Source organism: Columba livia, chromosome 5, assembly GCF_036013475.1.
Source record: "Columba livia isolate bColLiv1 breed racing homer chromosome 5, bColLiv1.pat.W.v2, whole genome shotgun sequence".
In the NCBI taxonomy this organism is placed as follows: Eukaryota; Metazoa; Chordata; class Aves; order Columbiformes; family Columbidae; genus Columba; species Columba livia.
In genome coordinates, this window is record NC_088606.1 from 59,316,187 (window position 1) to 59,340,702 (window position 24,516).

Below are 24,516 nucleotides of genomic sequence, written 5' to 3' on the forward strand. Positions count from 1 at the left end.
TTGGCGAGTTCTGCAGACAACTGTGGTAGCTTTACAGCTGCCTTTAACTTTGCCTTTACATTTAAACAGTATTAAGACTTCATGCTCCGTATTCCTATAAATGTGTTTACTAAAATTTGGATACTGAGCAATTTGTATGTTTTCCTGGTTTGCAGAATAAGGTGCAGTGTGTGAATTGTTTGGGGAGTTCGCAGTTGCCAGACTATAAAATACAGCTCTCCCATCTCCACAACCACCTTTGGGCCTGGGAGAGAGACACCCTTTGGGGAGGACACTTTCCCAGGCACAGGAGCACCTGAGCCCTCTGTTCTGTTCCTATAAAAATGTGGTTATTTGTACAACCTGGAACGACTCCAGCAGAAAAGGCTAAGAGGAAACAATCTGAAAATAAATAATAACCCTGTCGCTAACGGCAGGGATGGTTTTTCAAGCCCTTACTCTGAAGAGGGGAGCAGAGGGATGCGTTGGGACATCTCATGTCCCCAGGGAGAGCACAGCTGCTGGGCACTCCTAGGTAGGCTATGAGGGTACTGGGGGAAGGGGAATGTTTTGGTTTAATTTTTCAGAGGAGGCTGAAGTGCTTCTACTGAGGAATTCTTATCATTCTTCTTGAAAAATTGAGATGTTTGCATGAGCGCAGATAGGCTTCCATCGACAGCTCGTACCCCGTCCTCCTGCACTTCACCCCTGGTAGCTTAGGAAGGCGACAGGAGCAGGTTTCTGGACTCTCTGTGTTCCTGGCAGTTCCCAGGTATATGGAGCACTGATACATTTTACTGAAATCGAAGATTTTCAGTAGAAAACCAGATACATAAGAAATGTTCAGCATGACTTCTAGTTATTTATCACACTCCTGCAAGCTTAAATATGTGACAACAGTGTCAAAAACCCAAAAGCAGGGCCCATGGTTCTTTCTCATAATACTTTGCATTTTTGAATTTTGTTTGTTTTGTCGTGTTAAAATGTCCCCTTAGTCCTCCTTTACCACTGCTGGATAAAGTAACACACTACATCTGACCGCAGGCACTCATGGTTGCCAACCAGCACAATGATTTTCTGTGTCATGGCTAAATGATCGGCGTGTGAGCTAAACCAGTGTGGGTGAGGGCTTCGTGGGCACACTCAATCATGCACACATGCATTCAGCTCCCCACAACCCATTTATTTCTCTAGCATGCCTATATTCCTCTTCAAGGTAGAAACAGCTTCCTTGGATCAGCTCTGCCCCTTTTGGGCTCCACATGTGCCAACTAAAGGCTGGGCAAGTTTTCCACTTGTACACAGAAAGTGCTGGGATAGCATTATTTTGGAAGAGGCCTGCAAGGAAAATCCATGGAACCAGTGCTCTCAGACTTGGGCTTGCTTGTGCAAACACCTTAATAAAGTGTTACACTTTCCTTTTTCCTCCCACAGAATTAAAAAAAAAGAGATACAGTGCTGTAAAAAGCATGGACCATACCTAGTTTTTGGCCCCATATCCAGATGAGTGTTCTCTGATTCTAAACTCAGATTTCACTGTGCTACGTGATTTTTAAAGAGATTTCAGTGTGATTTCCTAAGTGCAGAAATCTAGCCAGTCCATTTCCTTTTCCCCAGAGTTTTTGACATCTGCTAGGGAAGACTCTGCCTACACCGAAGGAAGGCTCTGAGTGGATGTCCAATTAATTTAGATTTGTCATTTCAATTTGTTCAGTCAGCAGGTATATTGTAAACCAAATAGCTTAAATGAGGTCTGCTTTGGGGTTTTAAATATTTTATTTGTGCTTAGCTTTTGGGAATTGCCCCTTATCTACAGCATCTGTTCAATATGACAGAGTTTTCTAGTGTTCATTGACTGCACATCAGCTTTCCTTAATTGAGTTAGCAAAATGTTTTGTGATCTGCATGGTTAAAAACCCCAATCTTTAATCCTGCCACTCTCGAGCTCCTTCAGTCTGCTGGAGTGACACTGTGAGCTGCTGGCTGACTGGTGGAGCCTCTTTGGGGTATGTCCTTCTGTTTCATTCCAGGTGCTGGAAGGTGTTCTTGTCTTGCAGAAATGACAGCCCCTACAAGACCATATTGGACCCAGCAGGGGCTGCTGGAGACATTACTGGGCCGGGGATTTCCCCCAGGCAGGAAAAGGGCTTGCTGGGGTGTTTCTCTTGATTAAAATGAGGTGCGATGGGATGAAGTTAAGAAATAGGAAATTGAAGTTGAATGTGTTTTGGCAGAGATGGTCACCTCTAGGGTTAGTTCCCAAGGGAAGTGGTTAAAGTTTGGCTTTTTAATATTACGTGGGTCAAAATACTGGGGGGCATACAATGAGGCCCACTCCTATAGTAACAGCAGCACAGAGTAACTGGCCTTCTTGTTATTGTCATTCTAGAGTTGAAAGAAAATCCCTTCTATCTCTTTACTTAAGTGGCATTATCATATGCTATGGATAGAGGTTTGGGGTTTTTAATAGACAAGAAGGAGGTGTGTATGTGTGGGCTCTGTGGCACTAGCAGAAATTCAGGCTCTGAGGACCCGGGACATTAAAAGGCATGGTTTTAAGTGGCAGAAACGGGTTTTCCTTGTGAGCATATTCATCTTATTATGCTCTGCGAAGGGCTCTTTATCACCATGCTGCCGCTGGGTCTTTCACTGTAAATTACTCCCTTGAAGATGACCGTGTTTTGTGGTTTGCAGTAGGAACACAGATTTTTTTGATGTTGACCCTTGTTCACAAGGGGCTACAGCACAATCACGAAAGTTGTTCATGGAAATCATACTGCAGAAAATCACAGTCCCAGGAGTAATGTGTGAGTCATTTAATCCATCAAAGCGTGCTACCCTCCGCAGGAACACACACAGACCCGTGCCTTGATAAACTTCTGTTCTTTTTGTACAGCACTGATTTTCCTGTTTCTTTCTTGCAGTACAATAAACACCTCTTCGTACACATTGGACACGCTAACCATTCTTACAGTGACCCGTTGCTTGAATCGGTGGACATTCGTCAGATTTATGACAAATTTCCTGAAAAGAAGGGCGGTCTAAAGGAACTGTTTGGGAAAGGGCCCCAAAACGCTTTCTTCCTCGTAAAATTCTGGGTGAGTAAGACTTGATGTGGAGAACCTCTCGTGTCGATAAGGCCTGTGTTTAGAATTCCATACCCTTTAGGGTGCTTGTGGAAAGTTCTTCTGTTGTCATTTAGAAGTGCAAAGCCATACATGCTTCGGGTAGTGCCCAGGGCCACTCCTGTTGACAGCTCACCAGAAGTCTGTGTTGCAGGCAATGTGCAAAGGCAGATGTGACCTGCAAAGGCAGATGTGTGCCCCAGCTGTGCATGACACAGTATCACAGTATGGGATTGGAAGGGACCTCAAAAGATCATCTAGTCCAATCCCCCTGCTGGAGCAGGATCACCTAGGTGAGGTCGCACAGGAACATGTCCAGGCGGGTTTGAATGTCTCCATAGAAGGAGACTCCACAACCTCCCTGGGCAGCCTGTTCCAGTGTCTGTCACCCTCACTGAGAAGAAGTTTTTTCTCAAATTTAAGTGGAACCTCTTGTGTTCCAGCTTGATCCCATTACCCCTTGTCCTATCATTGGTTGTCACCGAGAAGAGCTTAGCTCCATCCTCGTGGCACTCACCCTTTATATATTTATAAACATTAATAAGGTCACCCCTCAGTCTCCTCCAAACTAAAGAGACCCAGCTCCCTCAGCCTTTCCTCATAAGGGAGGTGCTCCACTCCCTTAATCATCTTTGTTGCCCTACGCTGGACCCTCTCCAGCAGTTCCCTGTCCTTCTTGAACTGAGGGGCTCAGAACTGGACACAATATTCTAGATGGGGTCTCACCAGGGCGGAGTAGACGCTGCTGATGGGCAGGAGCAGGCAGGTAACAGAGCGCTCGGCTGGCAATGGGGAACTGCCATCTAGTGGCCCCAGAAAAAAGGGGGAAGCTGCAGAACTGGAGATTTGCTTTTCAGTGTTTCCAAGGCTGAACTCTTGCAAAATGCAAACAGTACGAGTATCAGTCCTGCAATCGGTCCACACTTATGCAGACAGGACCAAGTGAGATTTGAAATGAGTGTGCAGCAGAACAACTGTGAGCCTAGGAGCATTCCAGGGTTTTCCTTAAACTTTTTCTAGTTACTAGAGCGCATCTGCTTTCCCCTCGCCTTTTTGTTAGTCAGCCATGAGACTCTGCTCTAAAAATTGTACCTGTTCATATCAGTTGTGAACAAGAGCGTAAAAATAATTTGAATGGAAGGTTGAGATATAGTATACTGATCTAGTTGTGATAAATTTTATTGATACATCAGATTTTTCTTATTGCATTTATAAAATCTCATGTTAGTGATGCTAAAGGTTCATCTAAAAGGATCATCAAATCTCCAGGCTGGACTTCATGCTTACACTAAAGCTTTTTCTACTCATTAATTTGTTGGGCTATTTTTTGTAGTATACAGCTTTTCATAGCAACAGTTGTGATCTGAACATTTTTAATTTGTCTGTTAAAACCTCAGTAAAAGGGTCATATTCAGGGTCTAGTTACAGGATGGGCAGGTTGATGGTGAAACCAGAAAAGAGTGATCTGATATCACTGCTTATGACCAGATTTCCTGCTATTTATTGCTTTTGGTTAAAGTTTATCCATGTGACCTGAAATATTCTCCCCCGTGTGCATACCCCAGACTTCATATCTTGCCAAAAGTTTCTGTGACTCCAGATTTGGAACTGGAAACTGGGAATGAGGGAGACTCTCTTTTCTTCAATCTGGGTGTAGAAGGGATAAACCACAGGGCATGGGAGCTGTAGACTGATCATTTGAGGGCTGGCTGAGCAGAGAGCCAGGAACAGGAGGCAGCGGAGACCTGGGAGCTGACGCTCAGCAGGCACCAGGAGCCTGGAAAAGGCCGGTGAGACTGTAGGGTCAAAAAGAGGGAAGAGAGTGGGAAGAGAGAGCATTTGGGATAAGGAGGATAAGGGGAAACACAGGGATGAAGGCACACAGCAGAGACAGGTATGTGAGGAGTGGGACCAGGACAAGTGTACGAGCAGAAGAAATCTGGCTGCAGAGGAATAGAACTTACAGCTGAAGGGTCTGTGAGCTCTAAATACATCTCCTTGCAAAACTTGGGCTTGAACTGAGGACCATCACCTCACCAATCCACTTTGCATAATTAATACTTGCAAAACATGCTGGCAAAATGCATGTCACTTCGCTTGCCTGTTCTCAGTTCCCACAGAGAATGGCAAGTCTCAGACTTTACATTAGACATGGAAGCAGCAGAGGTTTGTGATACTGTCATCGATGTATTGTATGTTCTGCTTTTTCTCGATGTGGAAACTGATTTTCAGGGGTGCTGAATGCTCAAAGATGTATCTAAAGCCAGTAAAGATCCTCTTTGGATCATTAAGGTCTGTGTTGTACTCATGACTTCGAAAATTTAAGTGCCAGCCTTCTCTGCTTGATCTTCTACAAGCAGTGCACACCTTTAACACTCTTGCCTCAGTTCCCCATCTGTAATATGGGGGTGATACTATCCCTTCACTTCAGGTGGTCACTGAGAAGTCAAACTCATGGCTCTTTATACAGAATGAAGGTAATGCCCTGGAAAAACTTTTATAAAATTAATAATTCAGTGTTCAGCAAAGGTTTTGAGTAGTGTGCAGGAAATAGGGACTGGGCCACACAGAATCATAAAGACAAAGAACTATTGTATAGATGCTCAGAGGGCAAGTGGGCGGTTGTGTAGCTCGGGACCGTGTCATGATGCAGTTCAGCAGCCAGGATGTGCAGGCAACTTCAATCCAACATTTCCTAACCTCACTGTGCCTTCCAATATAATGGGCTTTTAATGTAATTTTGTCTTGTATTAACTTAGAGATTAAAAAAAAACACACAGTGCTAACATCCTTCTGAGTTATACATTACAAATGTGGTGAGAATGCCTTCCTGAGCCATGACCTTAAAAAAGACCAGAGGATTTTCTCTTTGAGGCAGAGGGAAGGTGCCAGGGACAGTGTTTGGGTGTAGCGAGAGGCACGATGAGTACCCATCTAGGAATAAACTTCACACCAGTGCCCCCCATCTAGAAATACGTATAGGAAAATCAGAAGATGGCTGTGTAATTAGTACTGAGAATTGGATTCTAAACTGTCAGATCACTGTCCTTAATTTCTTTCATCCCAATAGGACATTTCTTCAGAAAAAAAGGACGCTGTTCCTATTTTTATGGGGATTGTTGAGAAACTGATCTAAACAGTCATATATTGCCAGTGTAAAGCTGGCAAAGGTTGCTGACAAATATTTCTGACCATATTACTAACTTCAAGTTTATCAATATTAAAATAGATTAATTTTTGTATTCTTGTCCTTTTCTTTTAAATTCAGTATACGCTTCTGAGTCAGTAACCACTCTCCTTGTCATCCGCTACCTCCTCCTACTCTGAAGGTTCAGCTTCTCACAGGTCCTGTTCATGTTGTGTAGTTATCACTTACTCACAATACTCATCCTTTATTTAACCATCTCCCACTTCTCATCCTTCCCGTTGTCTTCTCCCTTTATTATCAATTAACTATCGATACTTTGCTGAGCACTGTCAGCTCATGCATCTTAGCATCAGTGTCCCATGACGGTCCACATTTTGGTGGAATTTGGTTGTAACATGAGTAATAAAGGAACATGAATGTGTTGGGCAAATAAGTTCAGGTGAGAAAGCACTGCAAGGAGAATCAATGAAAGAAAACCAGGAACTGATTGAAAGAAGTCAAGAGAAAGCACAAAAGGAAAGCGGGCAGATGTCATAACATGTGGATGTTTGAAAGCGAAGGTGAGGTTTTGATGCCAGAAGGGATGGTGAGCCTGTAAACAGATTTAAAGAGAAGTCAGAATGTCACTGGAGGCAGCACATAGAGTATTTTATTGAGACATTAAATCTAGTGTGAAAAGGAGAAATGGGAAACAGGAAGACCAGAGACAAGCACTCGCATTGAGGATGACTAAAGCAGAAAGTGGCTTAGCTCTGGTAGCTGGAAAGAGTCCTCCTCTTGCTCTTTCCCATTTAGTTCTGCTTCAGGCTTCTCAGCAGCATGGTTTGCCCTGTGGTAAACGTAATACGGTTTGATTACAAAAAAGAGGGAGGGAAAGGTCTGAGATCTTGCAAGACATTTGGCAACTGTGGAGTTGACTTTGCAAAGCATCACAGGTATGGAGTACAAAGCTTTGCTTCGCAGAGGTTTATTGGTCCATACAGATTGTATCTCCTGTGAAATACAACCTGATGCTGGGAATGGATGAGCTTCTGGCCTCGGTCCTGGTGACACATCTGGATGTCACACTTTTGGGCCTCTTTCTACCTAACAGTGCAGGAGATATAAAAGGAAGAGACCTCTGCTTTTACACCACCTCAACCATCCACTTTAGAGCCCCACAAAGCAAATTCCTGGTCCTTGTCTTGCACCCTGAATGCAGTGGCTTTTCTTCTGCTTGTCCCGGGCAGTCACTGGGAACCAGAGAGTTCAGGGAAGTGACCTCAGAGACTGGCTGTCACTGTAGCAGATAGAAAGAGGTTTCCTTGGTATGCTGTGCACTCAGTACGATGAGTAAATAAGGAACGTGTTATGATATGGCATAGGAAATTTGTGTGACAGTGAGATGAAGCCAGAGCTTACAGGGATATAAAATTCAGACAAGGCTGCAGAATATCTGAAGGTGAAACCTTTCCCTGGGTTGCAGGGTGAGTGCACAATCCTGCTTCTGTTACCTTAGTCACTAGCAAAATCAGCCCAATCCATGTAAAATAACCATGTATGATTCATGCCATCCAATCTTAATCTGAGTAAGGTCAACATACATGTCAGTTAGTTTGTACTTAAACTGTTTCTGTGACTTGAGAAAAGCCTTGAAGTTTTCTGGTCTTTGAAGTTCTGATTAGCCTATCTAAAAGCTAAGTCAACACATGTTGCCTCTGTTGGTTTCTTTTATTGGTTGAAGTTCTACTCATATTGATATCTACTATCCTCACTGATTACTCACTACTATTCTTAAATTAGCTAATAGTAAATAATACACTCAGACCTCCTGACAGGGTTCAAACTAAATGATAGATCGCACCTCCAGCTTTACCCCTAAATGCCTCTCTAAAACGTCATTGCTGCCCTTGCTTCCTTGGCCCGCAGCACTGCCCACCCAGGGCTCTGCCCCCTCTGCTTCTCCACTTTCTCTGGCAGGAGGCTGATCTATGTCTGCCCCTCTCACACCATCTCCCTTTTAAATCCCCTATCTCTCAGCCACTTCTCCAAAGAATACCTTCATTTGACTCTGCTGTTATGACTACAGACGTCTCCACAGACTCCAGCATGGGAATTGCTCTGGGAAGGCACAATTCTCCATCTCCCTTTATGCAGGGATTCTCTTTTTGCATGAATTTTCTATATAACCTTCAGTATCGTGCAGAGGGTTCGTGCCTCTGTTGGGATCCTTAGTGCTGGTGTAATCTCACCTTGCAATAGTATTGCCGTGGATTTTGTTCTCTGACACTGCCAAACGCTCTGTGACAAGCCTGAACTCTGACTTCTGCAGCTACAGGAACAAATATGGGAGGCAAATATGTCTGAAAGGAGGAGGGATGTTTTCTAACTAGTGACACAGGAAAAAACCAGCTGATATAAATTGATATTGGGCTGTCGGGCTTTCTACTGATCTGATCCTCTGGCTTCATTTTACATATTTGCAGTAACTTGAGCTATTCTTCAAGCTGAGGAAAGCTTAGTCAGAGCTCATTGCAACTCTGAACTAAAGACCCAAACTCATCTGAAGATGCATGGATGATATTAATTGATGTTTAAAATGAATGCCTCTATTTGCAGGAATCTGCAATGCAAACTAGGAGTTTTAGAAAGTAATGCATATTATAATTAGGGCAAGCTTTTAAAGATACTTTGAAGTCCTAAACATTTTTGAAATTCAAATGTGGGATGGAAATAAAGGAATCTACACAATAAAGGGGCACTAAATTATGTCCCCCAAAATTTCACTGTTTTATAGATGTAAATATATGCCATAATTAGTGGTAAGTAACATGAGGAGGATGGTTAAGTTTATTCCTATTCTTATTCAAAACAGCTGCGGCATGAAAAATAATGCTCCTTCTCTTTGTGATACACTGGAACAAACAATTTACCCATGTAATCAGTGTTCAGAAATGGCTTGCGCTTGTGGTTGCCTCCCACCCCCTCCTGAATTTATCCCCATGTGCCTTCAGCCGCCTTAAAAGGTGCAGAGATTCTTTGTGCCCTTCATTCACATACACACAATTGTGGCTACTGCCTTTTTTTTTTCTTTCTTTCTATTTTTACATGTAATTTCTGTCGCACAAGCTAGAATCTTGGATTTCCCTCCACACACGCATGCAGACTCGCCAGCTTTGACTGGCAAATGATCTGCAGCTCACAAATGGGATCCGTAACGTGAATGGGTCTCTGGCCGGCATGCAAATGTATGCAAAACAAATTAGATATGGAAGAAAGCAGACATCCATTTTCTTCTGCCCATCACAACCCTCTCGGCGCAGGGAGCTCACGTGGTGCTTGCGGAGGACCCCAAATTGATGCAAGGGCATTAGCGCTTGAGGCTGGATAATGAGCGGCCGAGGCCGAGCAGCTGGGAAGCCGGAGCAGCTCGGCCCATCCGTCCCCATCCCAACCATGTGGCAGAGCTGGGGATCTGGACGCGGTTCCCGAGCTGCCGCCCAACGTGCCACGAGACGTGCCAACCACCCAGATGCTCCCGCTGGAAAAAATTGCTTCACAATTTGGAATCTCTGCTCTTTGATCGCTCTTCAGAGAGGAGGAGGGGAGGCACGATGCGGTCATATGAGTAACACACCTCCCTGCCTCAGCAGTTGTTAAAAGCTATACGTTGTTAATAAGTGACCTTAAGTGCTTAATGTTAACTAGTGAACGCCAGGGTAAATTGCTCTGGCCCTCCCCAAATCCCACTGTTTCCAGTAGGTGCTGTTTTCCTTCTACTCAGCAGGAAGGATTTAGACTCTTCTCAGCAATTTTTGCTGGAGTTGCTTTTTTGTTAGCCAAAGCTGTTATAATTACACAGCGCTCTACCCTCTGCCCCCCACCTTTAACACAGAGCCTGAGAGCTCTTCTGAAATGAATGTGAAGAATATTTAGTTCTTTTAATTTTTACCCTTTATTTTAGTTGCAGCCAGCTCTGTTTTTTGGTGCTTGCTCCAACACACTGGCAGAGGCTGCTCCATGTGGCATGTCAAACACTTGGTGCTCTTAATATGTATTATTTTCAGTGCTACCCATTGACAAGCTGTGCTTTATTAATGAATTAATCATGCTTTTACACAACCACTGTAGACAGGGTGCCAGAAAGCTGAGTGCCTCTCCTGACTCCAGATGCATTCAGCTAATATAAATCTCAGCTCTTAGAAATAAATCAGAGCTTTACTCTTAAAAGTAAAAAAAAAAAAAAAAAAACCATTTGTGGTTTTAAGTTGTTGGTGTTTTTTCTTAAATTGTATTGATCTTGTATTTTAAAATTCAGTGAGTAAATAGACTCCTGTTCATCACGTGATCACACCATGGTATTTGAAGTGCCCTAATATTTGAAATGAGGCCAATATATTTGAAATTACCAGTCAAAAGTTTCTTTTTCTGTATATTCCACAACAGTGCTCACAACCCTAATTCGCAGAGCCATTGGTCAGAGCGTAGTTGCACAAGAAGCTGTACAGAAGGGAAAACTGGTTTACAGCCCAGGAAGATGCAATCTGAGTCTGAAATGCAAGAGAACAGCGAGAGACAGAGCACCAAGGAAATAAGGAGACAAAGGTGGTTGCAGCATGAGCTGCCGCAAGCACAGCACTCCAGGAGCTTGACTGTTGTCATGATTTTCACAGGGATCTGCGATTCTGTGACCACTGAAAAAGGAAATAATAAGGAGAGGGTTGATTGAGGTTAAAAGGATAGTTTCTTATATTTCAATTTTGTTATTATTATGTTTATCTAGTCTTGCCTCTTCCGCGGATACAGGCAGTGAACCTCACTAAGTAACGTCCGTCTCCGGACAATAAGCCAGCTTGAACTAGAGCATCCCTGGTAGCTTGGTTAAGAAAATCCTGCAGTAATGCTGATTCCACCACATCTGAAAATTATGCCAGCACTTCATTGCCATCAGGCTTACCAGCCTCTGTCTTGTTTCTCATTTAGCTTTTGAGTAGCTGTAGCTTTCTGTCTTTTAATGTCCTTTTCTGCAAGATTTAATCTATCAGAAGACTCTTCCCCATGTAGCAACTTGTAGGCTATGACAAAGTCGTGGAAAAACTTCCCTTGGAAAAAGTAAGTAGATGGAGTTTCGTTAGTCATTCACTACAAAGGATGTTTTCCAGACCTGAAATCATTCTTGTAATTCTTTTCTGAACCCTCTCCAATTTTCCAACATCCTCTCTAAAATGTGGACACAAAAGCTGGAATCAATATTGCAGTAAGGAGCCTGTTAAAACTGAACACTGGGGTAGCCCTTCACCTTGCTGGGGTATGGATCACATTCCTGCTCAAAGCTACATCTACAGGTCCCATAGCCACAGCAGTGCCCATTTGCAGTGCCCATTTTTAGCACAGCCTTTTGCGTGGTTGGTTCACATAGTCTCATAACCTTTTTGGGTAAAAAAAAAAAATCCCCTTAATTTTAATTGTAACCTGCTTTCATCAGCTCTAGAAATACAATTTTGCTTTCAGTGGTATGTGTTTCAATGAACTCCTTACTATATAAGGTCTAACAATATAATTAAGTCCCTCATCATAATTTTTTAACCAAAGTTCTGTATTTTACGAGAAGTTATAGTCTTTCCTTCTTCTCTGAAGGCACTCAGCATGGGCCAAAGCTTTCAACACCTGACTCAGAATATTTCCTTGATGTGACAGCCCCCTGTTCGTAGTGTTCATCTACTCAGCTTCTAGTGAAAAAATGTGAACCCAGACTGAGGGGCAAGATTTGGTTTAGCATGAGAGAACAGACAAAGTCCTTTCAATGTTAAGAGAGGCTTTGGTGAAGCCTTCATTTAAGAGTATTTGCCATTGCCAAATCTTATTATCTTTATGTTAATGTTACACTTTTTGCAAGAGTCTTAAAGTGTCAGCCCTCAGCAGTTTGTAATTAGTTGAACATGAAAAGTGTTGTTTAAAAAGAAAACTGTCTTTCCTTGAAAGCACCTTTTATTGTATGCTAGACTGAAAAAAAAGGACAAAGATAATTGACATCTATATTATCATTTATGGGAGTTTTTCAACAAAGTCATGATCACGTAAGAGTAAATCGTGACATTTGAGTGATAATTTCAAGCATTCCTGATTCAGATATCAGGATGCCAGCCGGTATTTCTTGTGTACACAGGACTCCTGGTGATTTCAGCAAGAGCTGGAAGGGCTGTGGGAGTGAGCAACAGGGTGCCAGATGGCCCCATGTGTTACTTCTCCAGGTTGACTGTCAGCATGGAAATACAACCATTAGTTTTAGGGTTTTTTTCAGTGGGCTTCAAAATCAGAAGGCAGCACATAAAACCTTACTCTTTCTAACTCTATAAACAGTTGTTGTTGCAGCTTGAAATGTAAGGTCTATGTGCTTGACCCTTTTGACAACATGAAATTGTGGGGAGCATTTTAGTTACGATTTCTCAAATATTTTGCCCATAACTGAAAGGAAAAAAAAAAAATAAGAAAACGTTTTGATAGTAAAACTGTGATTGTGGTAGCAGCAGGAATAACCACTTTTAAAGTTATTATTATTGTTGTTGTTGGTTTTGTTATTTACAAGAATGCAATTGTTTTATCAGGAACCCCTATTCTTCAGAAATTCTGGTGGAACAGCTGTGGCCTGGCCGGTGGCTGCTACAGTTTGTCATGTTTAGCTCTTTGTCATGTTTCGATTGCAAACCAGCTGTGATGGCAAATTGTTTATTTACCATTAGCTCAGCACAATTTCTTACAGCTCGCTGTGAACGTACATTAAACATTAACTGCTGACCTCATGCAAAACGTGTGCAAGAAACAAGGTGTAACAGCGATAGGATTTCTTTCTGTTATGCAAAATACGTGACTATAGGGCTGTTTGTGTTACTGTGTGTAAACCTCAGGAGACTTCTCCGCTGATTAATTTACCAAAGCCAGCCTGGAGTAATCTTAGACCTGTGTCTTCTCCGTACCACAAACTAGCTCAGTATGTGCTATTATCGGCATATTGCCTCAGAATGTTGTGCCACAAATAAGGGCCGAAGACGCTAAGTAGAGCTAATGAGTTGTTGCCTAGTTAAACATTAAATAGCAGTTACAAATGACCTGAACTGTAGTGAAGGCAGGATTATAAATGTTCCACACTAACTAGTAAATAAACATACCTGTAAACTGGGTTTTTAAAAAGTCTCAAGGTGGACATGAAAGTACCTGTCAAAATGTTTGTGTTACATTTTTATATTGGCAATAGAAACAAGCAGAGCTGGACTTGCAAGTGAAACAGCTGTGGAAGTGCGTTTCTCTGCTAAAATGCTTGTCTCAGAATACGTTAAAAATTCAGAGGATTCTTTGGTGTTCCGCTGCAGTAGCTGATCAGCTGTTTCCACATAAAAAGAAAACCCTGCCCACTCTTCTCCTTGGGCACCGAAGATGTCAGCAGAGCTAAAGCCTGAATCAACAAATCCAGCTGTGGGTATCCCCAGACTCTGCCGTGTCCCTATTAGTGCTCTTTGAAGTCGAGAGCTTTTGAGAACGGATTCGTGATGACAAAGGGCACAGTGGCAGAACAGCTTCAGCGCTGCTGCAGCCCGGGAGGCCGGATTCAGCGTGTGACCTGTGCTGTTGCTTTGTAGCCAAATTAGTCGTGCTGTGCACAGGATTGGGATGTAAATAATTAAAGGTAGCACTGTTCCTCGCTTGATCCTGCAAGTCTCCATCTCTCTTGCGAGGTATCAAAGGCGGCTGGGTAGTTATTCAGGCTGCAGAGCAATACTGAAACAAATCAAATACTTCCAGTAATATTTTATTGGAGTGGTAGGCATGGCTTGGTGCGCACACAGCTCACGTGGAGCCTGTGAGTTGCATCATACAACTCCATAAATTTACGTATTTTGCTGAATCAGAGTCATGTGGCTTGACAGAGTCTTATCAGAGATCGATTCCCGTGTTGCGCAGCTGTCTCCCTTCGCCGGCAGGATTTCGTTGCTTTGAGAAAAGTCGAAAGTGAAGCACAGCCCCTCCGGAGCAGGATGGCCGGTTCTGGAGCCGGGCTCCTCGCAGGCCATCATTCCCTTTGCTCCAGGGAATTCATCAGCTGCCTGCCAGGCAGAGAAATACTGGGTTGTCTTCTGTTGTTTAAAGTTTGAAGAAATTGCCGCTTCCCTGAGGTTTTTACTGCAACAATTAGGCAGATACTTTCCTGACAGACTGTAACTGTTGTCACTATAAAACTCCCCCCTCTGAGTCTTATTTCTGAAAAGAACTGTGCACTAATGACAGCTTATGCTACTGACATTGCCAAATGAAAAATCAAATCTTGAACATCTATTACCCTTTCCCAACAGGCTGACTTAAACTGCAACATTCAAGATGATACGGGAGCGTTTTACGGAGTCACTAGTCAGTACGAGAGCTCAGAAAACATGACAATCACCTGCTCCACCAAAGTCTGCTCATTTGGAAAGCAAGTAGTAGAAAAAGTAGAGGTAGGTGTTGTGATGGGATGATTCTCTGGTTCCCTTTCATTTTAATTAGGCTTTTCTCTTTCTTGTCGTTACTGCGCTCTTACCTGTCTTTTCCTTCCTTACTCTTCCTTCCTTTTCTTCCTTACTCTTCCTGGAAGAGTATTTTACTTCCCAGCAGTGTTTAGGTTCATTTTAAATTACCGTGTGAGTGATTATACTACAGCGAAGTAAAATCCTGGTTACCTGGTGCTTTGGAGACCCTCCTCCCCCTGCCTGTGTCACCTTTGGTGAGAACCTGCAGCTGACGTCAGTGCCACCTCCTCCATCACCTGGCAGAAAAGACCTGTAGCCAAAATGCTTTTGGTCCCATTTCCAAACACTTGGCCAGCCATGTAACCTGTTTGGCACCATACCACAGTGACAAGCTACCCTTGATCATCTAGATTTTTTTAAACGTTTTAAAGCCTTCTTATACTAAATATGTTTCCTGTGCATGGTGACCATGAAGAACTTTTCCATCATCTCTATTATTCCAAAGCCAAAAAACCTCACAAGCCACTGAGTACCTGATGTGAGCAATTGGTGGCTGGGCAATTGGAGTCCAAGAGGCACAGCCCTACCCTCCTTCAGCCCCTCGTGAGCCCCCGCAACCTAAATCAGTCTGGTTTTCTTCCGCCCATAGTCTTGTATCTTTCTTAATTCATAAATTGCCTATTAATTCACTCAATAATATAGCTATGTTTGGGTGTGTACATACAAAGCTTATTTTTACTGCTTCCTTTGCAGACAGTTGCCTCAAAACTACTGTAACATTGTCTTACCATAAAGTTTTCTGCTCAGTTCATTTTTTCTTCAACTTACCCTGTGTAATCCTCATCTGTTCAGTTTTTTTAATTCACAGGTTAGAGAGCAAGTAGTGATATTATAACTTTTTAATAATTAAGGGCCCTTGAATTTTTAGCAAGGCACTGCTTAGCTCAGGCAAGGACTTAGTAAGTAGGTGTGTGTGTCTGAGAGCCACGTTCTCTTTTTTTGGCTATACAAAGAAAGAAAAAAAAGCCAAGTATTCACTTTTTGCTATTTCTGAATAATCTTATTCTAAATGCTTTTCTTTTTAGACTGAATATGCAAGGTTTGAGAATGGCCGATTCGTGTACAGAATAAATCGCTCTCCAATGTGTGAATATATGATCAACTTCATACACAAGCTGAAGCATTTACCAGAGAAATACATGATGAACAGCGTGTTGGAAAATTTTACAATTTTATTGGTATGGACTCACTTTTTATTTCTCCATTTCTAAAATACTCTCAGGCTTTGTATGGTTTGCTTAACTTGTAATATTTAGAACCAGTTTCCAAATCCCTTAGTCATGTTGCTTACTAAACAGATCAGCCCATTGACTTCAGAGTAATCCTCTTGGAATTGTGCGCCGTAGACACTGAGGATGAAAAGGCAAAGCTGGCTGAGAACATGAACAAACATCTTTGTTACTTCCCAAAAAGTCAGCTTACTTCTCTCTTTTTTTTCATGCAAGTCTCTATTTGGTGTTTGTAGAGAGCCTGAGGCAGTAACTTTGAACCATCCCATTCATCTGCTGTGTTCTTAGTGAGGTGCCAGTTGTAATACTGCAAATGTCAGTGGTATTAATTAGTTCTTGGGCTGGGAAAGCATGCAGTAATGGTACACCCAACAGGTGAGCTCAAGCATGAAGAATGGTCCACATAGTGGCTTTTCAGCCAGTTTCAGCCAGCTGACCAGCTTGCTCTCGCTCTGGCTTTGTGGTTCCACCGCAGCCCAGCGCCGCTGCTGCCGTAGGATTCAGGCAGGAGCAGGGGCTGGCAGCACGGAGCTGAGGCAGGGATGCGAGCACAGAGCCATGTGCAGCTGCCTTTTGGCAAGCGAACACAAGGTGACAAGGCTGTGCTGGTCACCCTTTGCTGAAGCGTGGCTCAGGTTGAGGAAGGCCAAGCCAAGGCCATGGGGTGGCAGCTCATGGTCCAGCAGCCAGGGTGGGATGAGTGTCAGTGCGCTCCCCGGGGACCTGCAGCCCCAGAGCACAGCGGGTGAGCGCAGTCACAGAGCGCACATTGAATTGCCAAAGAAAGAGTGAGACGAGACACATTTCAAATGGTCACATCTAGAGATTGTCTCAGTTAAGCCAGTCATGTCTTGTTTTGGCCTTGGTGTTTCCAGGTTTGTAATTTACCATCTACCTCTTCCTTCCCCTCCAACAGGTTGTAACAAACAGGGATACACAAGAAACCCTGCTCTGCATGGCGTGTGTATTCGAAGTGTCGAACAGCGAACATGGAGCACAGCATCACATCTACAGGCTTGTAAAGGACTGAGCAGTTATTTATATATACACTTCATTTCACTTCTTTATCAAAACACAGACTGTAAACCTCAACACTAAGTGGCAGTGCCTCTGGCCCACCTTTCACCCACATTTTTCTAAATCCTGTTTTAGTGAAGTCATTTTTAATGTGTTCATATATAATTGTAGCTGTGAAATTCTGGTACAGTTGTAAAAATTATTTCTAAAACTAAGTGTTCTTCAAATTTGTAAACCACAGTTCTTTGGGAAGACTGTATTTAAGAACCTAACGCCTCTGTCTGTGGAGGCCTATTTTTAATTCTGATAGAAAAATGTATGACAGAGCATTTGCCATGGGGAAAAACTGACAGCTTTTATAAGAATTTATTTTGGGTTTTTTTCCAACATGAGATACTTGTTTTACGATGCAAGTGAAATCGAAATGAATCTTTAGCTGTAACTGTAAATGAGTACACAAAGTTAATAATCTTTATAGAATTATCTTTGTAACTAATTAGGGTGGAAGATATGGACGAATGTAATTCACTAAATTATTTTTTAAAATGAAACATTTTTCTGTTTGAAACCAAATGAAAAATATAGCCTTAAGAAATGCCTGATAGAAACACACAGGTCCTAAAATTAGGCAAATTTTGTATTTTTTTCTCAATGCTAAAACTAATCTTCTAATCCATTAAACTTCCAAACAGGTATTGCAGAGAAAGAAAACATCATCCCTTATCCCTAACATATCTAGTGTATTTTAAAAGAATATAAAGTTGTATTGTACTAATATGAAAATTTGATTATTTAATGAAAAAGATGGCTCATTTTGCAATAAGTAGGTAAATACTGAAGATTTAGACTCGCATTATATGTAGTCTTGTGTGTGCAGTTATATTTTATATGGACAACTATGTTTTCTAATAAGTTGAGCAAAAAACTCGCAACTCTGAATTTATCAGATGAATGGAAACAACTGACATGTGAGTAACTCATAAACTGAAAGTAAAACACTAATGTGTTCGTAAGAAGAGTATGTACGCTGCTTAAAGGATCAACAGCTTTAATATCTATGAGGCGCTAGAAAATCACAACCAACATCAGGCAAAGATTGGAAACTGGAGATGTTTTGTTTTCTCCTTCTTTATCATGGTGCTCTTACACCTCTCGCAGTTGTCTCTCCAGTTCTGGCTGGCAAAGACTGTATCTGACACAAACACGTAGGTACCACGTGGGGTCTGATGTCCTTTTGCCTCCAGATGTGGTAGCATTCATCCTTCTGCTATATTCAGGGAAGACTCCAGAAAGTGAAGCACAGCTGGAGATATTTTAATACTGTAAGGATTCAAACCGTGGATGTGGGTGTGAGTGATTGTCTGAGGAACGCACATGTGAGAGGAGCAGCCTCATTCCTCCTGGCTACACCAGCGGGCGTTGCTCAGTTGCTTTTCACCCGCCAGCGCTGCCCCGCAGTTGCCCACGCAGCTGTTGTTTGAGCAGGTGCTGGGCCTGCAGCGGGTGCTCACACAAAGCATTTGTCTGCAAGGCTGAGTGAGGGCTGCCCGGCCAAGCACAAGCCACCTCAAGGATCAGTCATGAGCTATCGGCAAAGAGCGTTCTTGGGAAGGTCTTTTGCAGTCCTGAATTAAAGCAGTTAACGTTTAGCAGGTCGCTCCTCCCTGCCCTTTACCGATATGTGCCCATGCACCATTGAAGTGTAGAATTTACTCCCAAGCACAGTGCTATAGTCTTTGAGAAAAAGTCAGTCTTAATTTTTGCATTTTATGTTTCTCATAGTACTCTCTGTTAAAATTGCCCGGTGTTGAATTATCTAGCCGAGGTGGCGGGTTGCTGCGCGTCTGTGTCAGAGCAGGTTCATGCTCAGCACTGGTGAGGACTCAGCGTAGAGGACAGACAAACATCACCGAGGGCAAGGGCGACTGCTTAAATTCCCTCGCCTGCCCCGCTCTGACTCGAGGAGGTGGATGGTTGTGTGATGTCTAGCTGTTAGCTGCTTGTGGATATTAGGGCTGATGATCTTTTGGTTTATATTCCATGAACTGAACAGAGGAATATGTCCATGGTAAGGTCTCTTCTAACACTCATTTTTAACACTAACAGTCACATCAGGAAAAGCACTGCATTGTAACAGCCTAACGGTAGCCCTTTATTCTAAGCACTTGGTGTTACAAGTCAGAAACTACTTTTTTGTTTTCTTTTGTTCTAAAGTTGTCTTTTACTTAGGGTTTGAATTGTGGTTTTGGTGATTTTTTTGTTTCTTTTTAATAACAAGCAAACTCTTTGAGGCATATAAAGTATGTAAATCAATTTGCAAAACCAGGTACAGTTTTTGTAATAGAATCTGGCACACTGCATATGCCATAACTATAGGGTATAAAAAGTCACAATGTTTATTGGTGTTCACATATGTAATATTATGGAATCTACTTCCATTGTCTTTTCTTTATGCTTCTGTAAATGATCCATACCCTGTACATGTTAATTCTTAAAAGCCTTAATCCTTCAACTGTTCGGTGTGGGGTGTGTAGTCCAACAGGCTGCCTGTAAACTGTGAGCTCTTTTGTAAGCTGGAAGTACTTATCTTGTTACTGTTACTTTTTTCTAGGAACCTTTTAATTGAGAGCTGCCAAAGCATTACAATATGCAGTGCCTTAGCATTATATTAGAAGTACCTTTAGCCTCTTCACATAAATTTTATATATTGTTTTATTAATTGGTTCCATTTTTAAAAATATCTGTATTTTTTCCCACAGAAAAGCTCTTTGACTGCTTGGTCTAAACCAACCTTCTGTACAAGTCAGTCCCGTTACTACGCAGTTTAATGTCTATACCAAAAGGAAAGGTTACAGATGCTTAGTTCTCCGTGAAAAGTGAATTGTATGACTAAATGCTGCCTTTTTAAATTTCATGACCAAATAATTAATTGTGACTCTTCTGCACTCTAGCATGAAAGTGCCTTTGGTTTGAAATTCCAGCTTAGAAAAGTGCTGCCATAATAATGACAATTTGTAGAGAGACCAAAAATATTTAGTTATCACCGTAATGCCTTTGGTTTATTGGAATAAGTTGAATCTACAGGCCTCCATTCACAGCAGAGCACCATTTATAGCAATGTAATTTTGCTAGCAACATGCTGTAGAATAATCTACTGTTTGCCATTTCTGACAGCGTCGCAAACCAGCATAAAAATGATAATTATTCACATTTCTATTCTCTTCATCCAGTTGTGCATTTGCATAATGAGAGATCCATATAATGCAGATTTTCAGACGGTGGGCAAACGTGACTTCATTGTTCTCCTCTAATAGTATTTCAGTATCTGTGAAGATTTTTCTGTACAAAGTTGTGCATGCTGAAAGTCAGATGCATAAAACAAGAGGACAACGGAGAACAGCCAATAGGTAGGGTAAACCAACTGTGTGTTTTTAAGCATTGAAATGCTGAGTGTGAGCACTGGGGATGAAGGTGCCGTTAGCTCTGGCTGGCACGATTCAAAACACAGGGTTGTTTTGGTTTGGGTTTTTGTCTCCCATATGATTTCTTGGATAACTCCTCTCAAAAAATGTGTCTGTATTTGATACCTTCAGTGACCGGGGGCCACACTGTACACTGCAAGTAAAACTGATGGGAAGAGGAGCAAGATTTTAAGAAAACAACATTAGGAAGAACAAATATCAGCAAAACCAAAAGCTGTCAGAGGGATTATTTAGTAATGAATACAATTTAACCTTGATTTTTAAAGTATTTGATGAAAACTAAGATTAACTTTTTATATATAGAAATATTGTGACACTGTGTGGTAAATATTGTGATAATTCAAATTCCCTCTCTCTAAAATACTATTTTTATTATTCCTTCAAGGTCTAAATCTCACTTACCTCTATAATCCTGTTCGACTCAATGAGACTGAGGTAGGGCAAAGACACTTTAGCCCCACAAATAGAGCGTATATTTTCAGTTACTACCAAATCATTACCAAACGTTTCAGCTGTACTGGTCAATATTTGTGATAAACTACACTTCTGTCTCACAAAAATACTAAAATAAGCATAACGGTACCATTGGGGGCTGTTAAAAATTACTACTAACAAATGTAGTTTTACTTACTTGAATTCCAGAGTTATTTTATGTAGGTACTGCACCACTATTTTGAAGGAATTGCAGATATAATGCCTGTTGCTCATTTTTCCCTTTCTGCCGCAGCTACAGCTCGTTAAGTTTGGCCGTAGCTTCTTCCGTTAAAACCTCCACGGTATAGGCTATTTGAAATAATGAAGGGTGTACATTGATGTTGAATGTAAGTAACTGGCCAGTTCAAGGCAGATACAACATTTGACGTACTAATCCATATCTATTTATCTTTCCACTGCAAGTCCCAGGGCACACTTGCTTTCGGAGGCAGGTCCCCTTATAGTTTTCCTGGATCACTCACTCACTCATATTGAGAAACCTTTTGTCTGCCCTTTACTTGCCCCATACGGATACACGTACACATGTGTACAATAGAGCCCAGTTTTGTAATTCTCTCAGGATGATCTCTTTCCCCCCCTCTTATCTTTCATAAGGAGATGTTTAGCCCCCTAAAACAAAGATTGAGGCTGGATAAGTCCAAGTACAAAGATTTCCCTTTGGAGATCTTCATCTTTTAAATTTTCAGGTCATTCTTGGTAAGAACATGTAATTAGTTTTAGTGTGTAAATTAAATCTTAAATGCACTCAGTTGACTAAAAGGAGACGGATCCCTGTTACCTCCTTATAGAATACGTGGTTTTGTTTTCTTTTGTTTTATGGGCCTCTGATTCAGGCTCATGACTGCAGACAAAAAATACAATATGTGCCTGAAAAAAATAAAAAAAAAACAAAAGAATTTTATAACATTGAAAACCTGAATAGCCTTTAATTCTTCAGTACATTTTATGTAAAACAGGTTGGGGTTTTGTTTTGTTTTGGGGTTTTTTTGCCATGTGCATTTGTTCACATTTGTAAATGACTTAATGGAATTCTCACTTTATGTTTATTTGTGTAATGTGTATAAAATGGGTTTGTGACTTAAGCATATTCATATATGGTCAGTGGTTACTTTAATATTGTACTGCTGCTGGTAACTTTTGATGTAGAACTTGCCTTTTGATGATAAAGTACCTCTGGGTTAGACAGGGAGGGAAGGCTCTTGGAAAAAAGTGAATGTTCTCCAATGTTTTCTTAACATATTTGCAGAAGCTTTCAAAAGGAGTTTCAGTCAAACCTCTTGGCAGTACAGTATTCTTGTATTTGTTATTGTCTGTGTGTAGGTACTGGTACCTTTTTTTGTTTAAAATGTTTTAAGTGTTGGCTTTAAAGTGAATTTATCTTTAGTATGATAGTAATATGAAAATTATAGGTTTTGTGTGCAGAGAATTTTTTTATAAAGTGCTTTGTAAAAAAAAAAAATGTATTCTAGCTTTCGCGGTACATATGTGTGATAACTTTAATATCCATGACAGTTAAGTGCAATTATTTCATCACTCTAAAAATGCTATTTTTGTGTCGGTTACTGCAGGTGTTTTCATGTCTTTGCAAAGTGACACATTTTGATGCCTTCTTGATAAAGTGGTAGAATTTTTGTAGCTTTCTAGAAACTTTGTATTCATACAGTATCGATTGAAAATAAAGAAAATGAAAGTGGTTTGTGCATTTATCTGTTTCATCAATCTCTTTTTGAGGTTGGGTGCGACTTTTGGAAGCGTTTTCCAAAGCAGCACAAGGTTGGACTTGCAGCAGCATCCGTGCACGTCCCTAAAGGTGCAGTGGCCATCCAGCAGCGTTTACAAAAGCCTGTGGGGCTGGCACTCAAGGCGGCACATCTGGAAGCTGTGTTCAGCAACCGCTCCAGATGTGTTCTGGCATTTCACCAGCAAGAGAGGTGACTGCCCCTAGCTTGTGTGTCTTCTTAAAGAAACGGTGGTGGATTTTTTTTTGAAACATTGTTTAAACCATACTGGCTTAATGGGAAAAGCCACCTTTCCCCCTTTATTCCAGAAGCAGGAATGACCTGTTCAAAATCTCACATAATACATAGTATAAATAGTACCAGTGCTGACTGGAACTGACTGGGGAACACTGTAGTTATCTGAGGTTGAGGTGTTTCTTCCAGAAGGACGCTGAGCTCTGTGGGAACTGAGTTAGCTGAAAATTGTGACATTTTTCAAGAGACTTATTTCTTGTTTTTCTTGAACCGCTCACCCCTCAGCCCGCAGCTGTACGTGCTATGGGGAGTGGAGGAAACAGGATCAACTCGCCTGCTGCATCCATGAAGCAAAACCACCTAGCTGGGGGGAGGAAAAGAAAAGAAAAGAAAAGAAAGAAAGAAAAGAAAAAGAGAATGAGGGATATCCTGAATCCACTGAAATCAATGGGAACTTGACCAGGACTTGGCAGAAAAGGGAAAAAAAAAAGTACAGATATCTGGCTCATCTGCTTCAAAAGGGGAACAGCAGCTTTTGAATAAACCACATGCCCCTCCCACACACCCCAGTTCTCCTTTTGGGTGGCAGATGTTCTGCTGCCATTTTTAAAATGCCAGCAGAGCACCCCCCTCATGTGCAAGATGAATGGGTTGCGAACAACACAAAGCTATTGTCTGTTTCGACCCTGTTTTCTCTTCTTTGTTCGCCATTAAGTATAAGGCTTCAGCCCTTTGAAGTGGGTTAGCTGTTTCAGAAGCAACCTGCTTCTTAATTAAGGTTCTGCTTCTTAATTAATTTAGGTTAAAAAAAAATCATAAATCTTCCAGCTTTGGGGAAAAATGTCATCAGCATTTCAGGTTGGGAGACCCCATGTAACATCATGCCATTAGTTTATTAACGAGCTGCCTTCAGCAGAAGCGATGGCTTCTCACTGGCCAAGCACAGTCTGGTTTACATGAACACGGCAGCACGGGCAGCGAGCAAAGACGACAGACCAGTTACTCTGACATTTTATGAAGTGTAGAATGGTGAGCTCTACATGGGCCATGGACTTCTGTGGTTTTTTGGTTTGTTTTTGTTTTGTTTTCAAAAATGCAGCCTACTTGGCTCTACAAATGCAGAACACACCTAATGCTCACAAACCCAAGAGTAACAGGAGGGTTCAGCGCTAAGCAGCCTGTTAGCAGATGTCTATAGTTCCCACACACAGCTCTACCTCCCAACCTTGATCTTTCAGAGGGTTGTCTGGGACCCTTTGAGCAGAAACAGCTGAACAATCTGCTACACCAAACAGCGGTAGCTTAGCAATGTTCACATATAATTACCCACCTTGTAAAGAGGTATGACACTTAATTGGTTAATGGTTTTAAGTTGTAATATGATTGCTGTTGTTTTGTGAGAGCTGGAGCTGCGCTGGAGACACTGGAAACTTGATGAAGGTGGGCAGGGCAGGAGGAGGGGGTAGAGGGGTTCTACTAAAACTGTAGAAACCCACATCACACGTAACTGTGAAAAAAATAAGTATCGCTT

The 24,516-nt window shown here is 41.8% G+C and overlaps 1 protein-coding gene and 1 long non-coding RNA gene across 10 annotated transcripts in view; one reads left to right on the top strand and one right to left on the bottom strand.

The window, feature by feature from the left end:
* The window catches only part of TEAD1 (TEA domain transcription factor 1), a 161,556-nt gene extending 138,850 nt beyond the window's left edge, over nt 1–22,706 (top strand). For all 9 annotated transcript variants that reach the window (XM_065066320.1, XM_065066313.1, XM_065066317.1 and 6 more), the window contains 4 exons: nt 2,904–3,077; nt 14,577–14,717; nt 15,815–15,967; nt 16,935–22,706. In XM_065066320.1, the coding sequence (XP_064922392.1) occupies nt 2,904–3,077; nt 14,577–14,717; nt 15,815–15,967; nt 16,935–17,048 (582 nt within the window). In that variant the 3' untranslated portion in view covers nt 17,049–22,706. The remainder of the gene's footprint in view (nt 1–2,903; nt 3,078–14,576; nt 14,718–15,814; nt 15,968–16,934) is intronic.
* LOC110366091 (uncharacterized) overlaps nt 16,934–24,516 on the bottom strand; it is a 182,633-nt gene continuing 175,050 nt past the window's right edge. The window contains exon 12 of the long non-coding RNA XR_010473278.1: nt 16,934–24,492. This is a non-coding gene — a long non-coding RNA (uncharacterized LOC110366091). The remainder of the gene's footprint in view (nt 24,493–24,516) is intronic.